This window comes from Pan paniscus, chromosome 5 (genome assembly GCF_029289425.2).
Source record: "Pan paniscus chromosome 5, NHGRI_mPanPan1-v2.0_pri, whole genome shotgun sequence".
Lineage (NCBI taxonomy): Eukaryota > Metazoa > Chordata > Mammalia > Primates > Hominidae > Pan > Pan paniscus.
This window is the reverse complement of record NC_073254.2, coordinates 170,818,383-170,838,405: the sequence shown is the minus strand read 5'-3', so window position 1 is coordinate 170,838,405 and position 20,023 is coordinate 170,818,383. Positions and strand designations below refer to the sequence as shown.

At 44.7% G+C, this 20,023-nt stretch overlaps 1 protein-coding gene across 5 annotated transcripts in view; it reads right to left on the bottom strand.

Moving 5' to 3' along the window:
- The window catches only part of PLEKHG1 (pleckstrin homology and RhoGEF domain containing G1), a 246,055-nt gene that overhangs the window by 25,692 nt on the left and 200,340 nt on the right, over nt 1–20,023 (bottom strand). For all 5 annotated transcript variants that reach the window (XM_063605030.1, XM_057302611.2, XM_024929265.4 and 2 more), the window contains exons 6-12: nt 19,468–19,618; nt 15,580–15,711; nt 11,048–11,230; nt 10,859–10,954; nt 10,601–10,687; nt 2,176–2,209; nt 625–720 (exon numbers count right to left, since the gene is read on the bottom strand). In XM_063605030.1, the coding sequence (XP_063461100.1) occupies nt 625–720; nt 2,176–2,209; nt 10,601–10,687; nt 10,859–10,954; nt 11,048–11,230; nt 15,580–15,711; nt 19,468–19,618 (779 nt within the window). The remainder of the gene's footprint in view (nt 1–624; nt 721–2,175; nt 2,210–10,600; nt 10,688–10,858; nt 10,955–11,047; nt 11,231–15,579; nt 15,712–19,467; nt 19,619–20,023) is intronic.

Below are 20,023 nucleotides of genomic sequence, written 5' to 3'. Positions count from 1 at the left end.
TGAATTAAAATTTTAGCTTTGGATAATCTTTTGTGTGTGTCACTCATAGGATGTGATTTTTCATTAGCAACAGCAAATACAGCTTAAGTATCTGCATGTCAATGGTAAGATGTACAAAGCAAAATTAGTTGACTGGCATGCTTGATAGTCACTGGGAAACATTAAGTAGAAAAGAAGTTTTTTTTTTTTTTGAGACAGAGTCTCACTCTGTCGCCCATGCTGGAGTGCAGTGGCACGATCTTGGCTCACTGCAACCTCCGTCTCCTGGGTTCAAGCGATTCTCCTGCCTCAGCCTCCCAAGTAGCTAGGATTATAGGCGCCCACCACCACGCCTGGCTAACTTATATTTTTACTAGAGATGTGGTTTCTCCATGTTGGCCAGGCTGGTTTCGAACTCCTGACCTCAGGTGACCCACCTGCCTCGGCCTCCCAAAGTGCTGGGATTACAGAGAAAAGAGTTTTAGATCAAAAGCTCATGAGTCCCATCTTAAGGCAGCTGCAAATGTATTCAGACCGGCAGTGAGCTGAGAAACCAGACAGAACATTCCCTTTTGTCAGACTCAAAGGGACTTTCATTGCCAGTCCCCGATTAGAATTAAATTTTTATGACAACATCTTACTTACCAGATTTTCTTCTCAGCCGATATGGAGCAGAACCTTCTTTAGAGCCAAACAGTGCTTTCGTCTCTCCCTCAGGACTGTAACAGAAGCCTGGATGATCTGTAAAGATAACCACGTGCATCAGTGGGACTGTGGTGTCAGGGGCTTCTCAGAAAATGGTTATGGCTAGTGTAGATTTATATGGATTTATTATTATTATTATTTTTGAGACAGAGTCTTGCTCTGTCACCCACGCTGAAGTGCGGTGGCATGATCTCGGCTCACTGCTGACCTCCACCTCCCAAGTTCAAGCGATTCTCCTGCCTCAGCCTCCCGAGAAGCTGAGACTACAGGCACGTGCCACCATGCCTGACTAATTTTTGTATTTTTAGTAGAGATGGGGTTTCACCATGTTGGCCAGGCTGGTCTTGAACTCCTGACCTCAGGTTATCCACCCACCTCGGCCTCCCAAAGTGCTGGGATTACAGGTGTGAGCCACCATGCCCGGCCTATATGGATTTATTCTTTTTCATCTGACATGGATATGATCCTCCTCCCATAATTGCTGCTGTATATGTATCTCAGGGCTTTTTGTTTACATTGGGACTTCTAGGAGTCTATTAGCTGGGATGACAGGCATGAGCCACCACACCCGGCCAAAAAAAAAAAAAAAAATCTGAAGGCAATTTCTGCGGGTGAAATGTTGATGTCTAGAGAATACAGCCTAGCACTCCACTGGGGAGCTCTGGGCATCATTTCTCGGGTCTGTTGGATGCGAGATGGGAGCCTCAGCTGCAGCGATGGTGGGAATGCACCTGTTTCCACTTTGCTGATGCTGCTTTTCCCCCTGGGGAGTTAACAAGTGCCAGGCTGGAGGGAAGGCAATCAACGTTTGCACTTGATTCCTCAAAGTAAGGTCTTATGAAAGGGTTAAGTAAAGTAGAAGTGTTTTCAGTACAAGTTTCCAGCAGACCTGACTGCATTTAAAGCCACTGTTTTCTCTTTTTATTCTATTTAATCTGAAAAATAACAAAGATGTGATAACTGCTGTTGAATAAGGTCTTATTTAATAGGAAGGACCTGTAATATTTATTCTCTTCTGCTTTTGTAAGCCTAGAAATATATGCACATATGTGAGGTGGTTGTGATTTTAGAAGTTTCTGCTGCATCAGGAAAACCAATACTACGAAGTGATTGTGATTCTTGCAGATAATCAACATTTTGTTAGGGATGAAGTGAGAAATGCATTGTGAAGCTCTGGTTTTTGGTGGTGGTAGAGGCTGGGGCGGGGGTAGGGGTAGAGTTGACCCTGGAGACATAACTGACATTGTTAGTTGATGCAGAAACCCAAACAGTGGCCAGCCATCAAGGGACTCAGATAAACCTGGGAGAAGCAATGTAGAAACAAGTCAACGTGCTTAGAAGGGATTATACTGTCTACCCAATTTGTGAAAACAGTGAATACAGAGATACTATTTTCTAACAATCGACATTTTCATGAACTTTAAGATAGAAAATGTGATAGATACAAACAGACAATGAAATTTCAAATTGTGTTAAGGAAATAAAACTTACGAATGGCATCCATTTCAAGGATTGCTTGCTTGGCCTGAAAGAGAGAAAGTAGAGCTGTAATTCCAATTGCTTTTTTTTTTCTTTAAACTCCAAATCTCAACACAGATCTTATCCCACCTGAATAAATAGATTTTTAAAAACGTTTAAAAACTCGCTATTTATGTTAAGCATTTACACACAGTGCAGGGAATTCAAGCAGATGAGCGCCCTCAAGTGGGTAATAGCTGCTACACCATCAAGGCACCAGAGCTAAGACTGCACCCCCAATCCTGTGAAAGAGGAGGGAGGGAGGCTGGTTCCGAAGCCTGGCTGATCATCAGCACTCATTGGCCAGCTTATTAAAAATGCAGATTCTCGGCTGGGCGCGGTAGCTCACGCCTGTAATCCCAGCACTTTGGGAGGCTGAGGCGGGCAGATCACAATCACAAGGTCAGGAGTTCAAGACCAGCCTGGCCAATATGGTGAAACCCCGTCTCTACTAAAAATACAAAGATTAGCCAGGCATGGTGGCGGGTGCCTGTAATCCCAGCTAATAGGGAGGCTGAGGCAGGAGAATCGCTTGAACCCAGGAAGCAGAGGTTGCAGTGAGCCGAGATTGAGCCAGCTCTGTAGCCTGGGCGACAGAGCAAGACTCCGTCTCAAAAAAAAAAAAAAAATGCAGATTCTTGCCACCCAACCCTGATCTACTGACTCAAAAGCTCAAGGCACGGAGCCTGGTATCTTTATCACCAGCCCTCACGATGACACTATGGCCTTGTAACTATTTTGAGTTAATTGCAAAATGGCTGCTGGAAGTTTCCTCTCATTGTTGTCTTTCCTCCTGCAGAATGCTGTGATTATCATGAGCTAAGTCTCTCTGTTTCCCCAACTCCCTGCACCTCCCATCTCTTCTGTGTGCCCCAGAATCTCCCAGAGTGAGACGGCCCTGAAGGACAATGTCTGTGATCCCAGCTCAGGCACTTCACTAGGTGGGTGCTCTCCGAGCTCAACTGGACAGTGGGATCAGGGAGCCTCTCTTTCAGAATGGTCATTAGGATTCAATGATCAGCTCAACTGGTGAGTTCCACCCACTCTCCTAGGGCAGGGGTCCCCAACCCCCGAGCCACAGACTAGTACTAGTTCATAGCCTGTTAGGAACTGGGCCGCACAGCAGGAGGTGAGTGGTGGGCAAGCGAGAGAAGCTTCGTCTGGATTTACAGTGGCTCCTCATGGCTCGCATTACAGCCTGAGCTCTGCCTCCTATCAGATCAGTGGCAGCATTAGATACTCATAGGAGTGTGAACCCTACTGTGAATTATGCATGCGAGGGATCTAGGTTGCAGCACTCCTTGTGAGAATCTAATGCCTGATGATCTGAAGTGGAGCTGAGGCAGTGATGCTAGCACTGAGGAGCAGATTAATGTTAGCAGAGAGGTTTGACTGCACAGAGACCATAATAAATCAATTGCTTGCAGATTCATATCAAAACCCTGTCAGTGAGTGTCAAGGGGCAATTAAGCTGCATCTGGTGGCAGGCTTTATCGTGGCAAGTGAGTTGATGTACTTCAATTGTACAGCTGCATCCGGTGGCCTTAAAAGTATGTTTGAGGCCGGGCATGGTATCTCACACCTATGATCTCAGCACTTTGAGAGGCTGAGGCGGGCAGATCACGAGGTCAGGAGTTCAAGACCAGCCTGACCAACATGGTGAAACCGTCTCTACTAAAAATACAAAAATTAGCTGGGCGTGGTGGTGTGTGCCTGACACCCCAGCTACTCAGGAGGCTGAGGCAGGAGAATTGCTTGAACCTGGGAAGGCAGAGGTTGCAGCACCACTGCACTCCAGCCTAGGCGACAGAATGAGACTCCATCTCAAAAAAAAAAAAAAAAAAAAAGTATGTTTGAGACAACTTCAAATCTCCATACATTCTGGATTAAAGTCCAGGCGAATATCCTGAGATTGCCACAAAAGCACAAAAGCCTGCTTCCATTTCCAACATCCTATCTTTGTGAAGCAGGGTTTTCTGCAGTGACAGTGACCAAAATAAGATGAGAGAAGACTGGACATAAGCAACACACTTGGGGTGTCGCTGTCTCCCATCACCCCCAGATGGGACCGTCTAGTTGCTCAGGGCTAGAACAAGCTCAGGGCTCCCACTGATTCCACATTATGGTGAGCTGTAGAACGATTTCATTATATATTACCATATAGTAATAGAAATAAAGTGCACAATAAACGTAATGTGCTTTCATCATCCCAAAAGCCTCCCCCTGCCTCCATCCGTGGAGGTTTTGTCTTCCACAAAACCAATCCCTGGTGCCCAAAAGGTTGAAGACCACTGTCCTAGGGGATTGTAGCCTTTCTTGCCTCTTTAAAGTCATTTTCATTTTTTAAGGGTAGTATAATTTAACCTACAAAACACTATGCTAAAAATAACTTTTAAAATAATTTTACTCTATTTTGCTACCATCTGTGATATCCCAGTACAAATATTTCGGCTAAGTGGCGATCATGTTTAGTGAAAAAGTGTGGGGCTTGGGGGAGCCTCAACACAGTCACCTTAGAGAAAACAAATGCTTCAATTTTTGTAACACTGATAGCTATCTCTCTCGTACATTCAGAGTTTGAGATTATGAGTTGAAATTACTTGCAAACACAAATGTTAGCTCAGTCTCTGGGAAGTGCAATTACAGAAACATACTAATATATAAAATGCAAAATACCTTCACCTTTATTCTCAATTAATTTGGAGAAGAGTTAAATTTATTTATCACATATACTAATGGGCAATATGGCTATTTCCAAGAAGTTCCCTGGTATCTGTAAAGCTGACTTCAAGAATTTTTTTTTGTCTGGACATTTAATTTTTAAAGTACTGTTTCCAGGTTTTCCACTAGGTGTCAGCCAAGGACCATCATTGAATTAAAAGAACGGAAGGCAGCTGGGAGGCTGTAACTAATGAGTTTCCCACAGCTGTGTTGACATTATTAGACTGATGATACATTTCTTGATGTTTAAAATTTCCCACTATGCATTTATTTCACAGAAATAATAGAAATACATTTTGAAAACTTTAGGAAAATAAGAAATAATCTCGAGGAAAGATGTGGAAAGTTCACTTTAATAATAATCCTGCTTAAATAGAAAATTATGATTACATTATAGTGAATAAAGTATATTAGACAAGCGTGTTTGAGGCTGGGTGTGGTGGCTTGTGCCTGTAATCCTATCCTAGCACTTTGGGAGGCTGAGGCAGGTGGATCACTTGAGGCCGGGAGTTCGAGACCAGCCTGGCCAACATGGTGAAACCTCATCTCTACTAAAAATACAAAAATCAGCCAGGTGTGGTGGTGTGCGCCTGTAGTCCCAGCTACTCGGGTGGCTGAGGCACAAGAATACTTGAACCCAGAAGGTGGAGGTGGCAGTGTGCTTTTTCTTGTATGGAGATTGCACCACTGCACTCCAGCCTGGGTGACAGAGTGAGACCCTGTCTCAAAACAAAACAAAACAAAACAAAACAAAAGTGTTTTTATTGCCAGTGGGAATAATGTGGTTAGGATGCTCTTTGGAGCCAGATAGACCTGGGTTTAAATCCAGGCTTGGTCATGTACTAGTTATATAAACTTGGGCAGTTTATTTAATGTCTCTCAGCCTCTGTTTTTATTTTTTCTAGAATGGGAAGAATAAGAACTACCTCATAACATATTTTGGTGAGGGTGAAATAAGAATATAAAGTACTCAGCACAGTGTGTATGCTCAATAAGTTGTAACTGAAAAGATGTTTTTAGATAGAAGGGATTGACAACTTGGGGAGAAAGTACGATGTTATATTGACTATATTAACCATTTGAATACTTAAAGGGAACTTCCTGAGGCACACACGCCTAGCGTGGGAGAAAGACAGGTATGTAAGGGGGTCTCATTTTGTAACTGCCTTTCAGAATCTTGTTAGCAATTTTGATTTTCCCAGCAGACAGGTAAACAATAGGTGGGGCCCATCAAAGATACTCTGCCATTGCTCAGAAGGGCATTCTAAGGTACCAGGCCAGCAACAAAATGACTAATCATAAAGAAAATGCAGTCCCCTTTCTGCATGAGCTCCCTTTCATCTCATAACACCCTGACGAAATGAAAACTCATGCTTAGGTCCAAGTCCACACCTATGCACATTCATTTCCTGAGGACCAAATCATTGCTGGCAGTCCTGAGAACAAGCTTCAAACGCTTGTCAAAATATACAGAGAACAAAACAGACTGTCCCCTTTCTCAGAAATCTCAGCCCTTATTTTCCACCCAGTTCAATTTTCATGACCATCATCCCATTGTCTGCTCCACCTCACTCCTCCCAGCCCCAACTTGGACTGTTTCACCATCCATGGGAATAATCCACCCACCACCCTAGTTCCTTGACGACGTTCTCTCTAATGACCTTTTCCTCCACTCCAGAGCAGCAGCACAGAATCAGAGCCACCTCCAGAACCTGATCACACTCAAAACCGTCCCACCTCTAAGGCAGGACTCCAAAAGTCCCTTCTTCAGTTACAGATTAGTGTATTTCCTTCTCTCTCACATTAAGTCCTGCTGAACCAGGCTTTATGACAATACTGCAGTCCCTCACCCCACGCCTCTGTTGCCAGCTGGTTTTCCTCTTCACTCAGCCTAATGTCATGCCCAATTACTGCAACTGCGTGCTCACTGGCACCCTCCCCACCCCCGCCCTGGGAACCTTCCCCTACCAGCTCTGCCGGTTCCCAACCTGGAGGAACCCACACACACCACGGTTTTCACCAGTAGTTTCCAAGCTGCTGAGCAGATTTTGAAATGACGTCATCACACTGATTCATGGGGGCCAGCTTCAGTTGGGTCTTTGATGTCTTTCACAGGCTATTCTAGTCATCTCTAGTGACTGGTCCATTTTGTTTTTTTTTTTTTGAGACAGAGTCTCACTCTGTCGCCCAGGCCGTAGTGCAGTGGCGTGATCTCGGCTCAATGCAAGCTCCGCCTCCCGGGTTCACGCCATTCTCCTGCCTCAGCCTCCCGCGTAGCTGGGACTACAGGTGCCCACCATCACGCCCAGCTAATTTTTTGTATTTTTAGTAGAGATGGGGTTTCACCGTGTTAGCCAGGATGGTCTTGATCTCCTGACCTCGTGATCTGCCTGCCTCCGCCTCCCAAAGTGCTGGGATTACAGGTGTGAGCCACCGCGCCTGGCCTGGTCCATTTTCTTTAGCAAGTGTTCTTCTGATCCTTTCCACTTTCCCTCAGACACCCCTGCTCTCTGCTTCACTCACTCAGCAGATGACTTTATCATCTGCATGAGTGAAATCAAACCCTTTGTTTTCCCCCAAGTCCACCTCAAAGTTCCTCTGTCTTTCATCTTTTTCTCCCTTGGTTCAGAGAGATGCTTCCAGCCCTTTCCAAGATGAGCCCCTATTCCTGTGTGTCCCATCCTCTTCCTTCCCACCTCCCCAGGCCCCGTTCCAACAGGAAGTGAGCCACTGTCTCCTCTCCCACCTTCCTCCTCCTTCCCTGCCATCTGCTCATGGACTCGGCATTCGACCCAGACAAGAAGTCTTGCTTTGCTCTTGCTTTTCTCTCCAAACTATCATTTTTTCTTCCTTTTGTGAACTTTATATATAAAAAAGTCTATACCCATTTCTGTTCCTTCTTAATCCCCCTTTTTCTGCAACCCACTGTGATCTCTCCCTTTTCTCTTAGTTGCCAAATATAAAATCTGCTTTTCTGTTTAAATCTCCTTGACCTCGGCAGCCTTTGAGACTGTGTCTCCCCCGTCTCTGAGATGTTCTTTTTCCTTGTTAGTGCAGCGCCTCCTCCTCAGACATCCTCCCTGCCTCCTCTGCTACTCTTTCAATCTTTCTTTGGCTGTTCTCCAAATCCCCCCACCCGCTTGCTGATCACTTAGATGTTGGGATTCCCAAGGGTTCGTCTTTCCTTTGCACATTTTTGTGGGCCATCTTGTTAAACCTTAGGGATTCAATTACTGCCTCTAGCAAGAGTCTCCTGATCCTTAGCTTCCAAGACCTGAATTTCCACCTGTGGCTGACCCTGCCCAGCAGCACAGGTGCCAGTGAGAGCAGAGGGCTCCTCTCTCTCACTCCCATCTCACGGGTTCCTCTCCCTGTCTGTCTCAGAACTCACAGTACCATGCTCTCCTTCAACCCCTGACTCAGCCTTGACTTTTAGTGGGCAAAATCCTGCCTCCTGCCTCAGTGGCACTTTCTGCATTTGTTCCCTCTGTTGCTGTGGCTCCACGGGAGCACTGCTCAGCTCCTTTCTAGGCCATGGTGGTGGGTTACTATCTTCTCCAGCCTCCAACCTCACTCCTGCCACTTATTTGTCACCTTGTCCCCAAAGTTACACTCTCAGAACACAGGACTGACCACGCCATGTCCCCTTCCTCCAAAGCCTGCAGTAATTTCCCAGTGTGAACGCGTCCAGACTCCTCAGAGCGCATGCTCACAGCCCTCCAGGGGCTCCTGCCCTTCCCGTCCCTGCCCCAGCCCCTGCCTCAGTCCCTGAGAACTCAGCCCTCCCATCCTGGCACCGTCTGTGCACCCTGAACACAGCGCATTCATTCTCTCTTTTTTTTTTTTTAATGCAGGTCTCTAGGTCTGGTTCCCTTAATTCCTTTTTTCCCACTTAATAAAAATATTCCTAAGACTGGGCACAGTGGCTCATGCCTGTCATCCCAACACTTTGGAAAGACTGAGGCAGGCAGATCACTTGAACCCAGGAGTTTGAAACCAGCCTGGGCAAGATGATGAGACTACACCTTTACCAAAAATACAAAAATTAGCTTGGTGTGGTGGCACAAGCCTGTGGTCCCAGCTACTCTGGGAGGCTGAGGTGGTGGGATCTCTTGAGCCCAGGAGGTCAAGGCTGCAGTGAGCCATGTTTGCACCACTGTGCTCCAGCCTGGGCGACAGAGTAAGATCCTGTCTTTTAAAAAAAAAAAAAAATCCCTATCCTTTAAGACTGAGGTAAAAGATGTTTTCCTTCTTCTCTCCATTCAACACAATTGAACACTTTATTCTTCCACAACACCTGGGTTATACTCTGTTACGTCTTCATGGTTGGCAAATGGTTCATGGCTTGGCAGATGGCTCCCCATCTACAGATTCCTTCTTGGCTGAATCTGTATCTTGTCTCCCGAGCACCCTCATGGGACCCAGCACAGCTTTACACCCATAGGTGCTTCATGCACCTTTGAATAATTCTCATAACTTGATCTTCTTTTAAGCCCCAAAAGGAAAAACACCACCACCTCCACAGAGCCTGCGATTCATGTGAATTTTTTTTTTTTTTTTTTTCTTGAGACAGGATCTTGCTCTGTCACCCAGGCTGGAGTGCAATGGCACGATCTCGGCTTACTGCAACCTCCGCCTCCTGGGTTCAGGCGATTCTCCTGCCTCAGCCTCCTGAGTAGCTGGGACTACAGGCGCGTGCTACCACACCCAGCTAATTTTTGTATTTGTAGTAGAGATGGGGATTCACCATGTTGGCCAGGCTGGTCTTTAACTCCTGACTTCAGGTGATCTGCCCATCTCAGCCTCCCAAGGTGCTAGTGCCTCCCAAAGTGAGCCACTGTGCCTGGCCCCATGTGAGTCTTTCTGATGTTAATGGCTGGTTTAGCTGAGATGTAGTTCCTATATATTCTATCTCTCAATTTTCTTTCTTTCTTTCTTTCTTTTTTTTGAGACAGGGTCTTGCTGTCTCTACTAAAAATACAAAATTTAGCCAGGTGTGGTGGTACGCGCCTGTAGTCCCAGCTACTCGGGTGGCTGAGGCACAAGAGGTTGCAGTTTGCTTTTTCTTGTGTGGAGATTGCGCCACTGCACTCCAGCCTGGGTGACAGAGTGAGACCCTGTCTGGACCCTGTCACCCAGGCTGGAGTGCAGTGATGCAATCTCAGCTCACTGCAACCTCTGCCTCCTGGACCCAGGTGATCCTCCCACCTCAGTCTCCCAGAGTAGCTGGGACTACAGGTGCGTGCCATCATGCCTGGTGCTAACTTTTATATTTTTTGTAGAGATGGGGGTATCACTTTGTTGCCCAGGCTGGTCTCGAACTCCTAGGCTCAAGTGTTCCACCTGCCTTGGCCTCCCAAAGTGCTGGGATTACAGGCATGAACCACATGCCAGCCTCTTTATTATGAAGTTGAACATTTATCCTATCAGGATGCCTTGCTGGGCTTCATTAGTAATTAAATGATCGGATTAACCGTTGTCACTCCCAGATTCTAATTCTAAACTCTTTTTTTTTTTTTTGACCCAGTCTCTTTGTTTTTATTTTGAGACAGTCTCACTCTGTCGCCCAGTCTGGAGTTCAATGATGTGATCTCGGCTCACAGTAACCTCCACCTCCCAGGTTCAAACGATTCTTGTATCTCTCTCCCATTTCACTGTGCATTATTCAGTGTCCTACCTTAGCTGGAATCTTGGCTGCATGGTTCTCCAGAATCAGTCTCTTTAGGTGCAGAACCCAGAGGCGTTTGTCTTGCTGGGATTTGGCCTGCCAAGACGAGATGTAGACAGTCAGACAACTTGATTCCACCACCCACAGGACCCTCTGATGAGATGGGAAATGACCATGTGGCCAGAACGCTCTCAAAAAGCCACATGGTACACAGCACTCATCGTTACACAAAGGGGCCTTGCGGAGAGGCCAGAGCCCGGCTGCTACCTGGACTGTGTGCTGCAGCTTGGGATTCTTGTAGTGGAAGACGCTGAAGCTGAGCGGCTCTTTTGGAATCACCTCCACAAGCATGAGGTTGCCACACTAGAGCAGAGAGAGCAGAGAGGGTGAGGCACACTCAGGAGGGAACAGAACTGGGGATCTGAGTCCCTGCCAATGGCCAGCGTGCAGACCTACCAGGATGTGAGCTTTGTATGTAAACGTGTCATCTCTCTTCTTCGTGATGAGCAGCAGCTTGTCGAAGAGGAAGAGCGTCCGCTCATTCTTGGCTCGCTGGATGCGGAAGGTTCCCTCAAGCACCAGTTCCCCGTAGCTGGTCAGGTCTGGCCCCTTCCAGTTAGTGAGCAAACTCTGTATCTCCTGAGAAAGGGAATGGGCCATGGCATTTACAGGAGGCAGAAGCCAGGCACCAAGGGCTTGGTGGCCCATCTGTTGAGCCTCAAGAATGGTGCCAAATCGTCCCTGACGGGGTCTAACTATCTACGTGGTATCTGATGGTCTATGACATAAATCTGCATTTACAGGTGGTGCCACTTAAGGGTTAACAGCAATGAATCAGGCTGTTAGCTGACAAGCTGCTAATTACTTATTTCCATTCCTTAATCATGCCGTGCTGTGGCTCACAGCAGCCCTTACATCGTTCCAAAGCCAGGTCCAGGGGCCACCAGTATGGCCTCTTTCCCTTGATTTTCTTTGTTTTGTTTTGTTTTCTTGAGACAGAGTCTCGCTCTGTCACCCAGGCTGGAGGAAAGTGGCGCGATCAGGGCTCACTGCAACCTCCACCTCCCGGTTCAAGCGATTCTCCTGCCTCAGCCTCCTGAGTAGGTGGGATTACAGGTGCCCATCACCATGCCTGGCTAAATTTTTTTGCATTTTTAGTAGAAATGGGGTTTTGCCATGTTGGCCAGGCTAGTCTTCAACTCCTGACCTCAAGTGATCTGCCCACCTGTATCTCTGAAAGTGCTGGGATTACAGAAGTGAGCCACCGCACCCAGCCCCTTCCCTTGATTTTTCTCACCCCCTCCTCTCTGGGAAAAAAAAAAAAACCCTTCAGAGCTGTTGACTTGAAGACTTTCTTCCGGATACTGAAGTTCATACCACACATAAGTAATGCAAAACTAAAGCCTATATAAAATCACCCACATCATTTTCTCAGAAATTTCTTGAGTTTAAATTTACTTACTCAGGGAAAGGAAATGAACCTTTCTTTGCCCCTAACTTATGTTTTAGTGCTTTTTTTGTTAAAATTTTAAAATTTTATGGGTACACAGTAGGTGTATATATTTATGGGGTACATGATATATTTTGACAGGCATACAATGCATAATAAACACATCAGGGTAAATGGGCCTCCGTCACCTCCAGCATTTATCATTTCTTTGTGTTACGAACATTCCAATTATACTTTCAGTTATTTTATAAATTACTGTTGACTGTAATCCTCCTGTTGTGCTATCAAATGCTAGATCTTATTCATTCTTTTTTTCTTTTTTTTTTTTTGAGACAGAGTCTCGCTCTGTTGTCCAGGCTGGAGTGCAGTGGCACAATCTCAGCTCACTGCAACCTCTCCCTCCTGGGTTCAAGCGATTCTCCTGCCTCAGCCTCTCAAGTAGCTGGGATTATAGGCACCCACCACCACGCCTGGTTAATTTTTGTATTTTTAGAAGAGATGGGGTTTCACTATGTTGGCCAGGCTGGTCTCAAACTCCCAATCTCGGGTGATCCACTTGGCCTCCCAAAGTGCTGGGATTACAGGTGTGAGCCCCGGCGCCTGGCCTAGATCTTATTCATTCTAAGTAAAGTTTTGTATTCATTAACCACCCCCACTTGCCCCACTCCCCGTTTTAGTGCTTTTAATGGAAATTGATAAATAAACTAACATGACTTTGACATTTCTGTGGGATTTATTGTATATGAATATCAGTGTTTTGAAGGAAGCTGATTTTATTATTTGAAAAATGAAAATATTCACAAGCACCATTTAATTAAGGAACCCACAAGACAACAAAAAACTTCACTGGTTGAAAACAGAAATGAACAGAAATGGAGTATTAGTTTGAGCCAGAGTCTGATTTAGTAATGACTTCAGAATATCAAGCAGCTTCACATAGTAAGAAAAACCAGCCATTCAGACATTTCTGAATACAGCAGTCCCTTTTATCTGCAGGGGATATGTTCCAAGACCCCCAGTGGATTACCGGAACTGGGGATAGTATTGACCCCTAAATATACTATGTTTTCCCTACAAATACATACCTATGATAAAGTTTGATTTATAAATTAGGCATAAAGATATTAACAACAATAACTGATCATAAATTAGAACAATTATAACAATATGTCAGCATCACTACTCCATGCTTTGGGGCCATGATGAAGTAGAATAAGGTTGACTTGAACACAAGCATTGCAAAACATGACAGTCGATCTGATAACCAAGCCAGCTACTGAGTAACAGGTGAGTGGCCGTAGGCAGTGTAGATACACTGGACAAAGGGGTGATTCATGTCCCAGGTGGGAGGGAGAAGGGCAGTGTGAGATTTCATCATGCTACTCAGAATGGTGCACAATTTAAAATTTACAGATTGTTTATTTCCAGAATTTTCCATTTAATTTTTTTTTTTTTTGAGATGGAGTCTTGCTCTGTCTCCCAGGCTAGAGTGCAGTGATGTGATCTCAGCTCACTGCAACCTCTGCCTCCTGTGTTCCAGTGATTCTCCCACCTCAGCCTCCCAAGTAGCTGGGGTTACAGGTGTGCACCACCACGCCCGGCTAATTTTTTTTTTTTTTTGAGACAGTCTCGCTCTGTCACCCAGGCTGGAGTGCAATGGCATCCACCTCCCGGGTTCAAGCAATTCTCCTGCCTCAGCCTCCCAAGCAGCTGGGATTACAGGCGTGTGCCACCACGCCCAGCTAATTTTTTATATTTTCAGTAGAGACAGGGTTTCACCATGTTGGCCAGGCTGATCTCGAACTCCTGACATCAAGTGATCCGCCTGCCTCGGCCTCCCAAAGTGTAGGGATTACAGGCATGAACCATCACTCCTGGCCCTCATTTAAAAATTTTCTAACCTTGGTTGACCATGGGCAAATGAAACTGCAGAAAGTGAAACTGCGGATAGGGGGGATGACTGTATTCAATAGATTCCGAAATTATGTCTGCAAAACACTTGTATGATAAAGTATTAAACTTTTGTTGCTGTTGCAAAAAAAAAAACAAAAGCAGCCTGGAAGATTAGAATGTCATCTTCCTCTGATTTTTGATAGTCAGTGGCATCACACCACACTCTGGCTGCCTATACCTGAAACCTACAGAGTTTGTTCTGACTTATGAGCCAAATAAGGTATCTTTTTTCCCGAGTTAGGCAAGGCCACTCTGTATAGTGTGGAGTCACTTTGGGCTTTTCCATCTCACTCTAGGGACAGCCAGGAGCCTGGAACTGGCCTCTGGGCCCATGCAGCCTCTTGTTTTGTTTTTAATAGTGCATCTATTGAGGTGCCCAGGGCATGATCACTGGCCCAACAGCGGTCAAAAGTTCCTTAAGATTTAGGGCTCAAAATGTTTGTGCTGGATAGGGCTTTAGCAAACTTCTCTGTCTTATTTTAAAAATCAGGAAACTGTCAGGTGCGGTGGCTCACATCTGTAATCCCAGCACTTTGGGAGGCTGAGGCAGGTGGATCACCAGAGGTTAGGAGTTCAAGACAAGCCTGGCCAACCTGGTGAAACCCCATCTCTACTAAAAATACAAAATGAGCCGGGCGTGGTGGTATGCCCCTGTAATCCCAACTACTAAGGAGGCTGAGGCAGGAGGATCGCTTGAACCCGGGAGCCGAAGGTTGCAGTGAGCTGAGACTGTGCCACTGCATTCCAGCCTGGGCGACAAGAGTGAAACTTCATCTCCAAAAAAAAAAAAAAAAAAGGAAACCGAAATGACATGCTGGAGGGTCAGGTCCCAAGTGACTGTAAAGGAGCTGGTTCAGCCTTGGCTCCCCTTACTCTGCGTCCCCTGCCTATGACCACCCACGCACCACCTCATGATTTTGCAGGAACTGGTGGCAGAGGAATAAAGCCTTAAAAAGTCTTTACATAGTTTAGGGAAAGTTGCTTTCAATAAGAATTACTAAATTTGCAATTAATAGAAGTAGGAGGCTCAAAATTGTAACTTAGACCATCAAAGGGGCTATAAGCAAACAATTAGCTTAAAAGTTATAATGTCGGCCGGGTGCGGTGGCTCACGCCTGTAATCCCAGCACTTTGGGAGGCCAAGGCAGGCAGATCACCTGAGGTCGGGAGTTCGAGACCAGCCTGACCAACATGGAGAAACCCTGTCTCTACTAAAAATACGAAATTGGCAGGGCGTGGTGGCACATGCCTGTAATCCCACCTACTCGGGAGGCTGAGGGGGAATAACTGCTTGAACCCCAGAGGCAGAGGTTGTGGTGAGTGGAGATCGTGCCATTGCACTCCAGCCTGGGCAACAAGAGCGAAACTCCATCTCAAAAAAAAAAAAAGTTATAATATCCCTTTCTCTTAAATAGCCATACTAGACAATGATGGGTATTACTGATGTCCTGAACTTTTTTCAGGGAGAACTACACTGAAGACGATGAGTGTAGTGCAGTACTTGAGCAGCCTTAATATTTTATTGGGAAAACAGTAAGTCAGTACACCTGCAACCCTGCCGGGCACCGACACCTTGCGGGCTCACCTGTAACCGGACCGCGTGCTCGTGTTTCCGCTTCATGTCATTGATATGCCAGGCGACTCGCTGCATTGTGTCTATAGCATCAAGCACCACATCATAGCCTTCTGTGTCCTTATCAAGGTGGTTTTCTATTTCCTTAAACAAAAAAGAATGAGGTTTTTTTTTTTTTCATTTTATTTTCATATAGACAGTGAAACAAATGGCACCGCTATGATTAGTTCCTTATATTTTATTTTTGCTTATTCATTTACACACTATCAGCTGGGTGCGGTGGCTCATGCCTGTAATCCCAGCACTTTGGGAGGCCAGGTGGGTGGATCACCTGAGGTCCAGAGTTCGAGACCAGTCTGGCCAACATGGTGAAACCCTGTCTCTCCTAAAAATACAAAAATTAGCTGGGTGTGGTGGCACATGCCTATAGTCCCAGTTACTTAGGAGGCTGAGGCAGGGAATCACTTGAACCTGGGAGACAGAGGTTGCAATGAGCTGAGATCAGGCCACTGCACTCCAGCCTGGCTGACAGAGTGAGACTCTGCCTCGAAAAAAAAATATATATATATATATACATATATATATATAAAATATTTACACACCAGCATCATTCTTTAAGATTTTGAGGCCAGAGATACCTGCAACAAAATGGTAAGACAAGGGGGAAAAAAAAAACAAGGATAGGAAAGATAAAAGTGGAATAGGATTCCAGGATAAACAGGATAAAATACAACATGCATGTAGCCCATTGAGTTTCATAGCGATATTATAGTTATTATAACAGACGTGGAAATTGCTCTTATAGCTCTGGAGTTCTGAGCTTCCTGGTGGCCAATGTTATACAGTTCTCAGAAATATAGTTCTCACTCTCACAAGATAAAATGCATACTTATTTTTTCCCCTTATTTATTTAGGAAGCAAAATGTTTCATACAGGACCTTAATATTTAACAGACTCAAAAATATAGCGAAAACTATCTTTACAAAATTATCTCCATAGCAAGTAGACATTTTAGCACATTTTCCTGTAGTCAAGGTTTTAAAGGCCAAATGAAGGTGACTAAAGACAATCCTTGAGAGTGTTGAGAAGGATCTCATAGTTTCAGTACTCAATTCTCTGATGGTCAGAAGTATGTTAGATTAGCAATCATCTTACCACTGGAGGCCCACACTCCCAGGAACGTGAGAGAGGGACAGGATCTTTGTTCTAGTTCTTTTGAGCACATAAGACACTTGTTCCTAGATCCTCAAGAGTCTAAGGATAGAGAATATTGTATATAGTTCCTTTGATTCTTTATCTTCTCAGTGCCCAGCAGAGAGCTGGGTGGTGAATAAGTGCTTATTAAATTGAAACTATTGCCTTTTTAAAGACAACAATAACAGTAATCCTATATTAGTGCCTAAAACAGTAAGAAAACATTGTAATCAATTAGATCGTTCTTGTGACATTTATCATACATAATCAGCTAACGGGTGGAGGTTAAATGTTATGGTGCAACTTGAAGATTAGTTCCATTATTTTGTAGTAACGATGTAAATCTTTGTTTACTTTTACTGAGTACTCAAGTTTTTCATCTAGCTAGAAACTGTAAAAGAATTTACATTTTCTTTCCGTGCTTGGACTAGCTGTTAACAAGATCCTAAATGGCAAATTTAAAAACATAATGATTTCTTCTTTTAGCCTGAGAGACAACTGTGCTCATCAGTAAACAGACTGGGAGGTACAGAGGATATTTCTGTGGGGATTTTCATGGATAGCTACATAACTTTGAAATGATGTGAATGGGCCAGGCACGGTGGCTCACTCCTGTAATCCCAGCACTTTGAGGGGCCGAGGCGGGTGGATCATGGGGTCAAGAGATCGAGACCATCCTGGCCAACATGGTGAAACCCTGTCTCTACTAAAAATACAAAAAATTAGCCGGGCATGGTGGTGCGCGCCTGTAGTCCCAGCTACTTGGGAAGCTGAGGCAGGAGAATCGCTTGAACCCGGGAGGCGGAGGTTGCAGTGAGCTGAGATTGCGCCACTGCACTCCAGCCTGGCAACAGAGTGAAACTCCATCTCAAAAAAAAAAAAAGAAAAAAAAAAAGAAATGATGTGAATGACATAGAGGGAGCCCTCTAATCAATTATAAAAGCAGAAAACACTTCAAAAGCAACCAGAAGTTAGTTTTGGATTAATCCAACCACTGTTTTTTTTCTTCATTGCCAGCCCTTAAAATGTAGGATAAAGGCTGTTTTTCCTGTTAATTAACTTTTTGTAAGGATCTTGACTTGTTGTCTCATATGCTTAACTGAGATCTTAAACTTTCCTTTTGACTGAAGGCCATCTTACTGTCTAGAAGACCATATTAGAGATTTTTGGGACACAGCAGTCTTAGACATTATATTAACAGAATTCAGCAGAGATGTGTCCTGAGACGAACATTATTTAAGAGTTATTTGGACACTGATTTAGCAAATAAATCCCACTAAATCTAAGAGGTCATACGGATCAATTTAAAAATTAAAATAATATCCCTGATGTGACTTCATAGAACATAAGATTCTCCAAAGATGAGCTATCCAGGCAAACAGACAAAGCTAAGAAATTGCTAGTAAAGATGGACAAAGTTTTCAAAATTTTAAATGTATATGAACCAAACAAATCTGGAATAATTATCCAAATTAGAAACCTGGAATCACTTAAAAAGAGATACCTATAAACTGCAGGCCTGTTGACGTGGAGAGGAACTCTGAATTAAAATTCCTTTAAAAAGGGGATTTTAATATATCATAAAAATAATAAAAAACAATAGCTTATTTTTATCAAGTGCTCGTGAGCCACAGTGAATGTGGGCAACGTATAAGATTTAGACCCAGGCAGTCTTTCCCAGAGCCCTGTTTCTAAGCACTCTGCTGTACTGTCTTTCTCCTGCTGCAAAAGTAAGCAAGTCCTACTTACAGAATGAAAATTACTTGCGGTAATACTTTTTTTTTCCATTCTCATCAGTTTTTTGGAGGGTAAGAAATAAGAATTTGAGGCCGGGCGTGGTGGCTCACATCTGTAATCCCAGCACTTTGGGAGGCTCAGGCAGGAGGATTGCTTGAGCTCAGGAGTTCGAGACCAGGCTGGGCAACATGGTGAAACTCTATCTCTACCAAAAATACAAAAAAATTAGCCAGGCATGGTGGTGCACACCTAGAGCCCCAGGTACTCAGGATGCTGAGGTAGGAGGATTGCTTGAGCCCAGGAGGCGGAGGTTGCAGTGATCTGTGATTACACCACTGTACGCCAGCCTGGGCAACAGAGCCAGACCCTGCCTCAAAAAAAAAAAAAAAAAAAAAAAAAAAAAAAAGAAAAGAAAAAAGAATTTAAGAGCTATGATTATCGTTGTTTCTAAAGCCTTCTTGAATTTTGCAAAAGTAGTGGAAAATAATATAAGAGGAGATACCTGAAGTGACGCTAAGCCCAGCTTGGAGATCACTTATCACGCTGCTTATCTGTCTTCTCCCTTTTCAGCCCCTTCTCTTTGCTCTCCATACAAAAGCCAATCTATGACAAATAGCTTTCCCTTCCAATTGCCTACTGAATCGGGGCTGATGGAAACATTACAAAATCTGTTTTTCATTTGCATGATAGCTCCCTGCCTGAAACTGTCAGTGCACAGGGCGAGGCACTCCTAAGCCCCATCAGAATCAGAGCTAAGATTAATCTCTTCTCTTGGCTGTTGTCAATGGGGCTACGGGCCTAGAATATAAATATCTCCAAATCCTCAAAGCAGATTAGTCAGTTGTGAAATATGAGTGTGGGAAATGTTTCCATATGTCCATAGCATTTTCTGGTATTTTCCACCAAACTTAATATATACACACAAAACTCCCATCCCCTGGAAAGTGCTCATGCCAGGCAGAAACTTACATGCAAAAGGAGATGATACTTGAGAATCCGCTGAACTGGTTTCAAGAGATAGGACCCCAGAGGCAGCGAGTGTTTCAGAGTTTCCTGACGTTCCCTGAAGAATTTGGCCAGTATCTTGTTCCTCATACACTCTGTTAGCACAGCCACGGACCTGCAGGAAGAGTCCATGTTTTTATCTAAATTGTAACGCTTTATGTGGGTATTCAAATTTTAAATGCTATTGCAAGTGTAAATGCCCTAAAATGGGTAGGGTAGCTCCAGAGCTGTGGTCAGATCAGCATGCCTTTAGGCAAATTGGAGAAAGGGTTCCCTCTGGGAGGGTGAATTAGAAAAAGGCACCGGACCCACTGGCAGTGGCACCCTGGGCTCATGGCTTCTAAGTAACAAGTTCCTTCCTTCTAGGAGACGCGGCCTTGTGCCAGGGCCCATGACTTGGCAAAAGTTATCTGAGAGGGATTTTAGCCCTCTCAAACTGCACGAACTGTGACCCTATGTGGTAGGCTTGCTTAGAGACCTCTTCCCCTGGGTAACTTCCCTGTGAGAATCTTTGAACAGG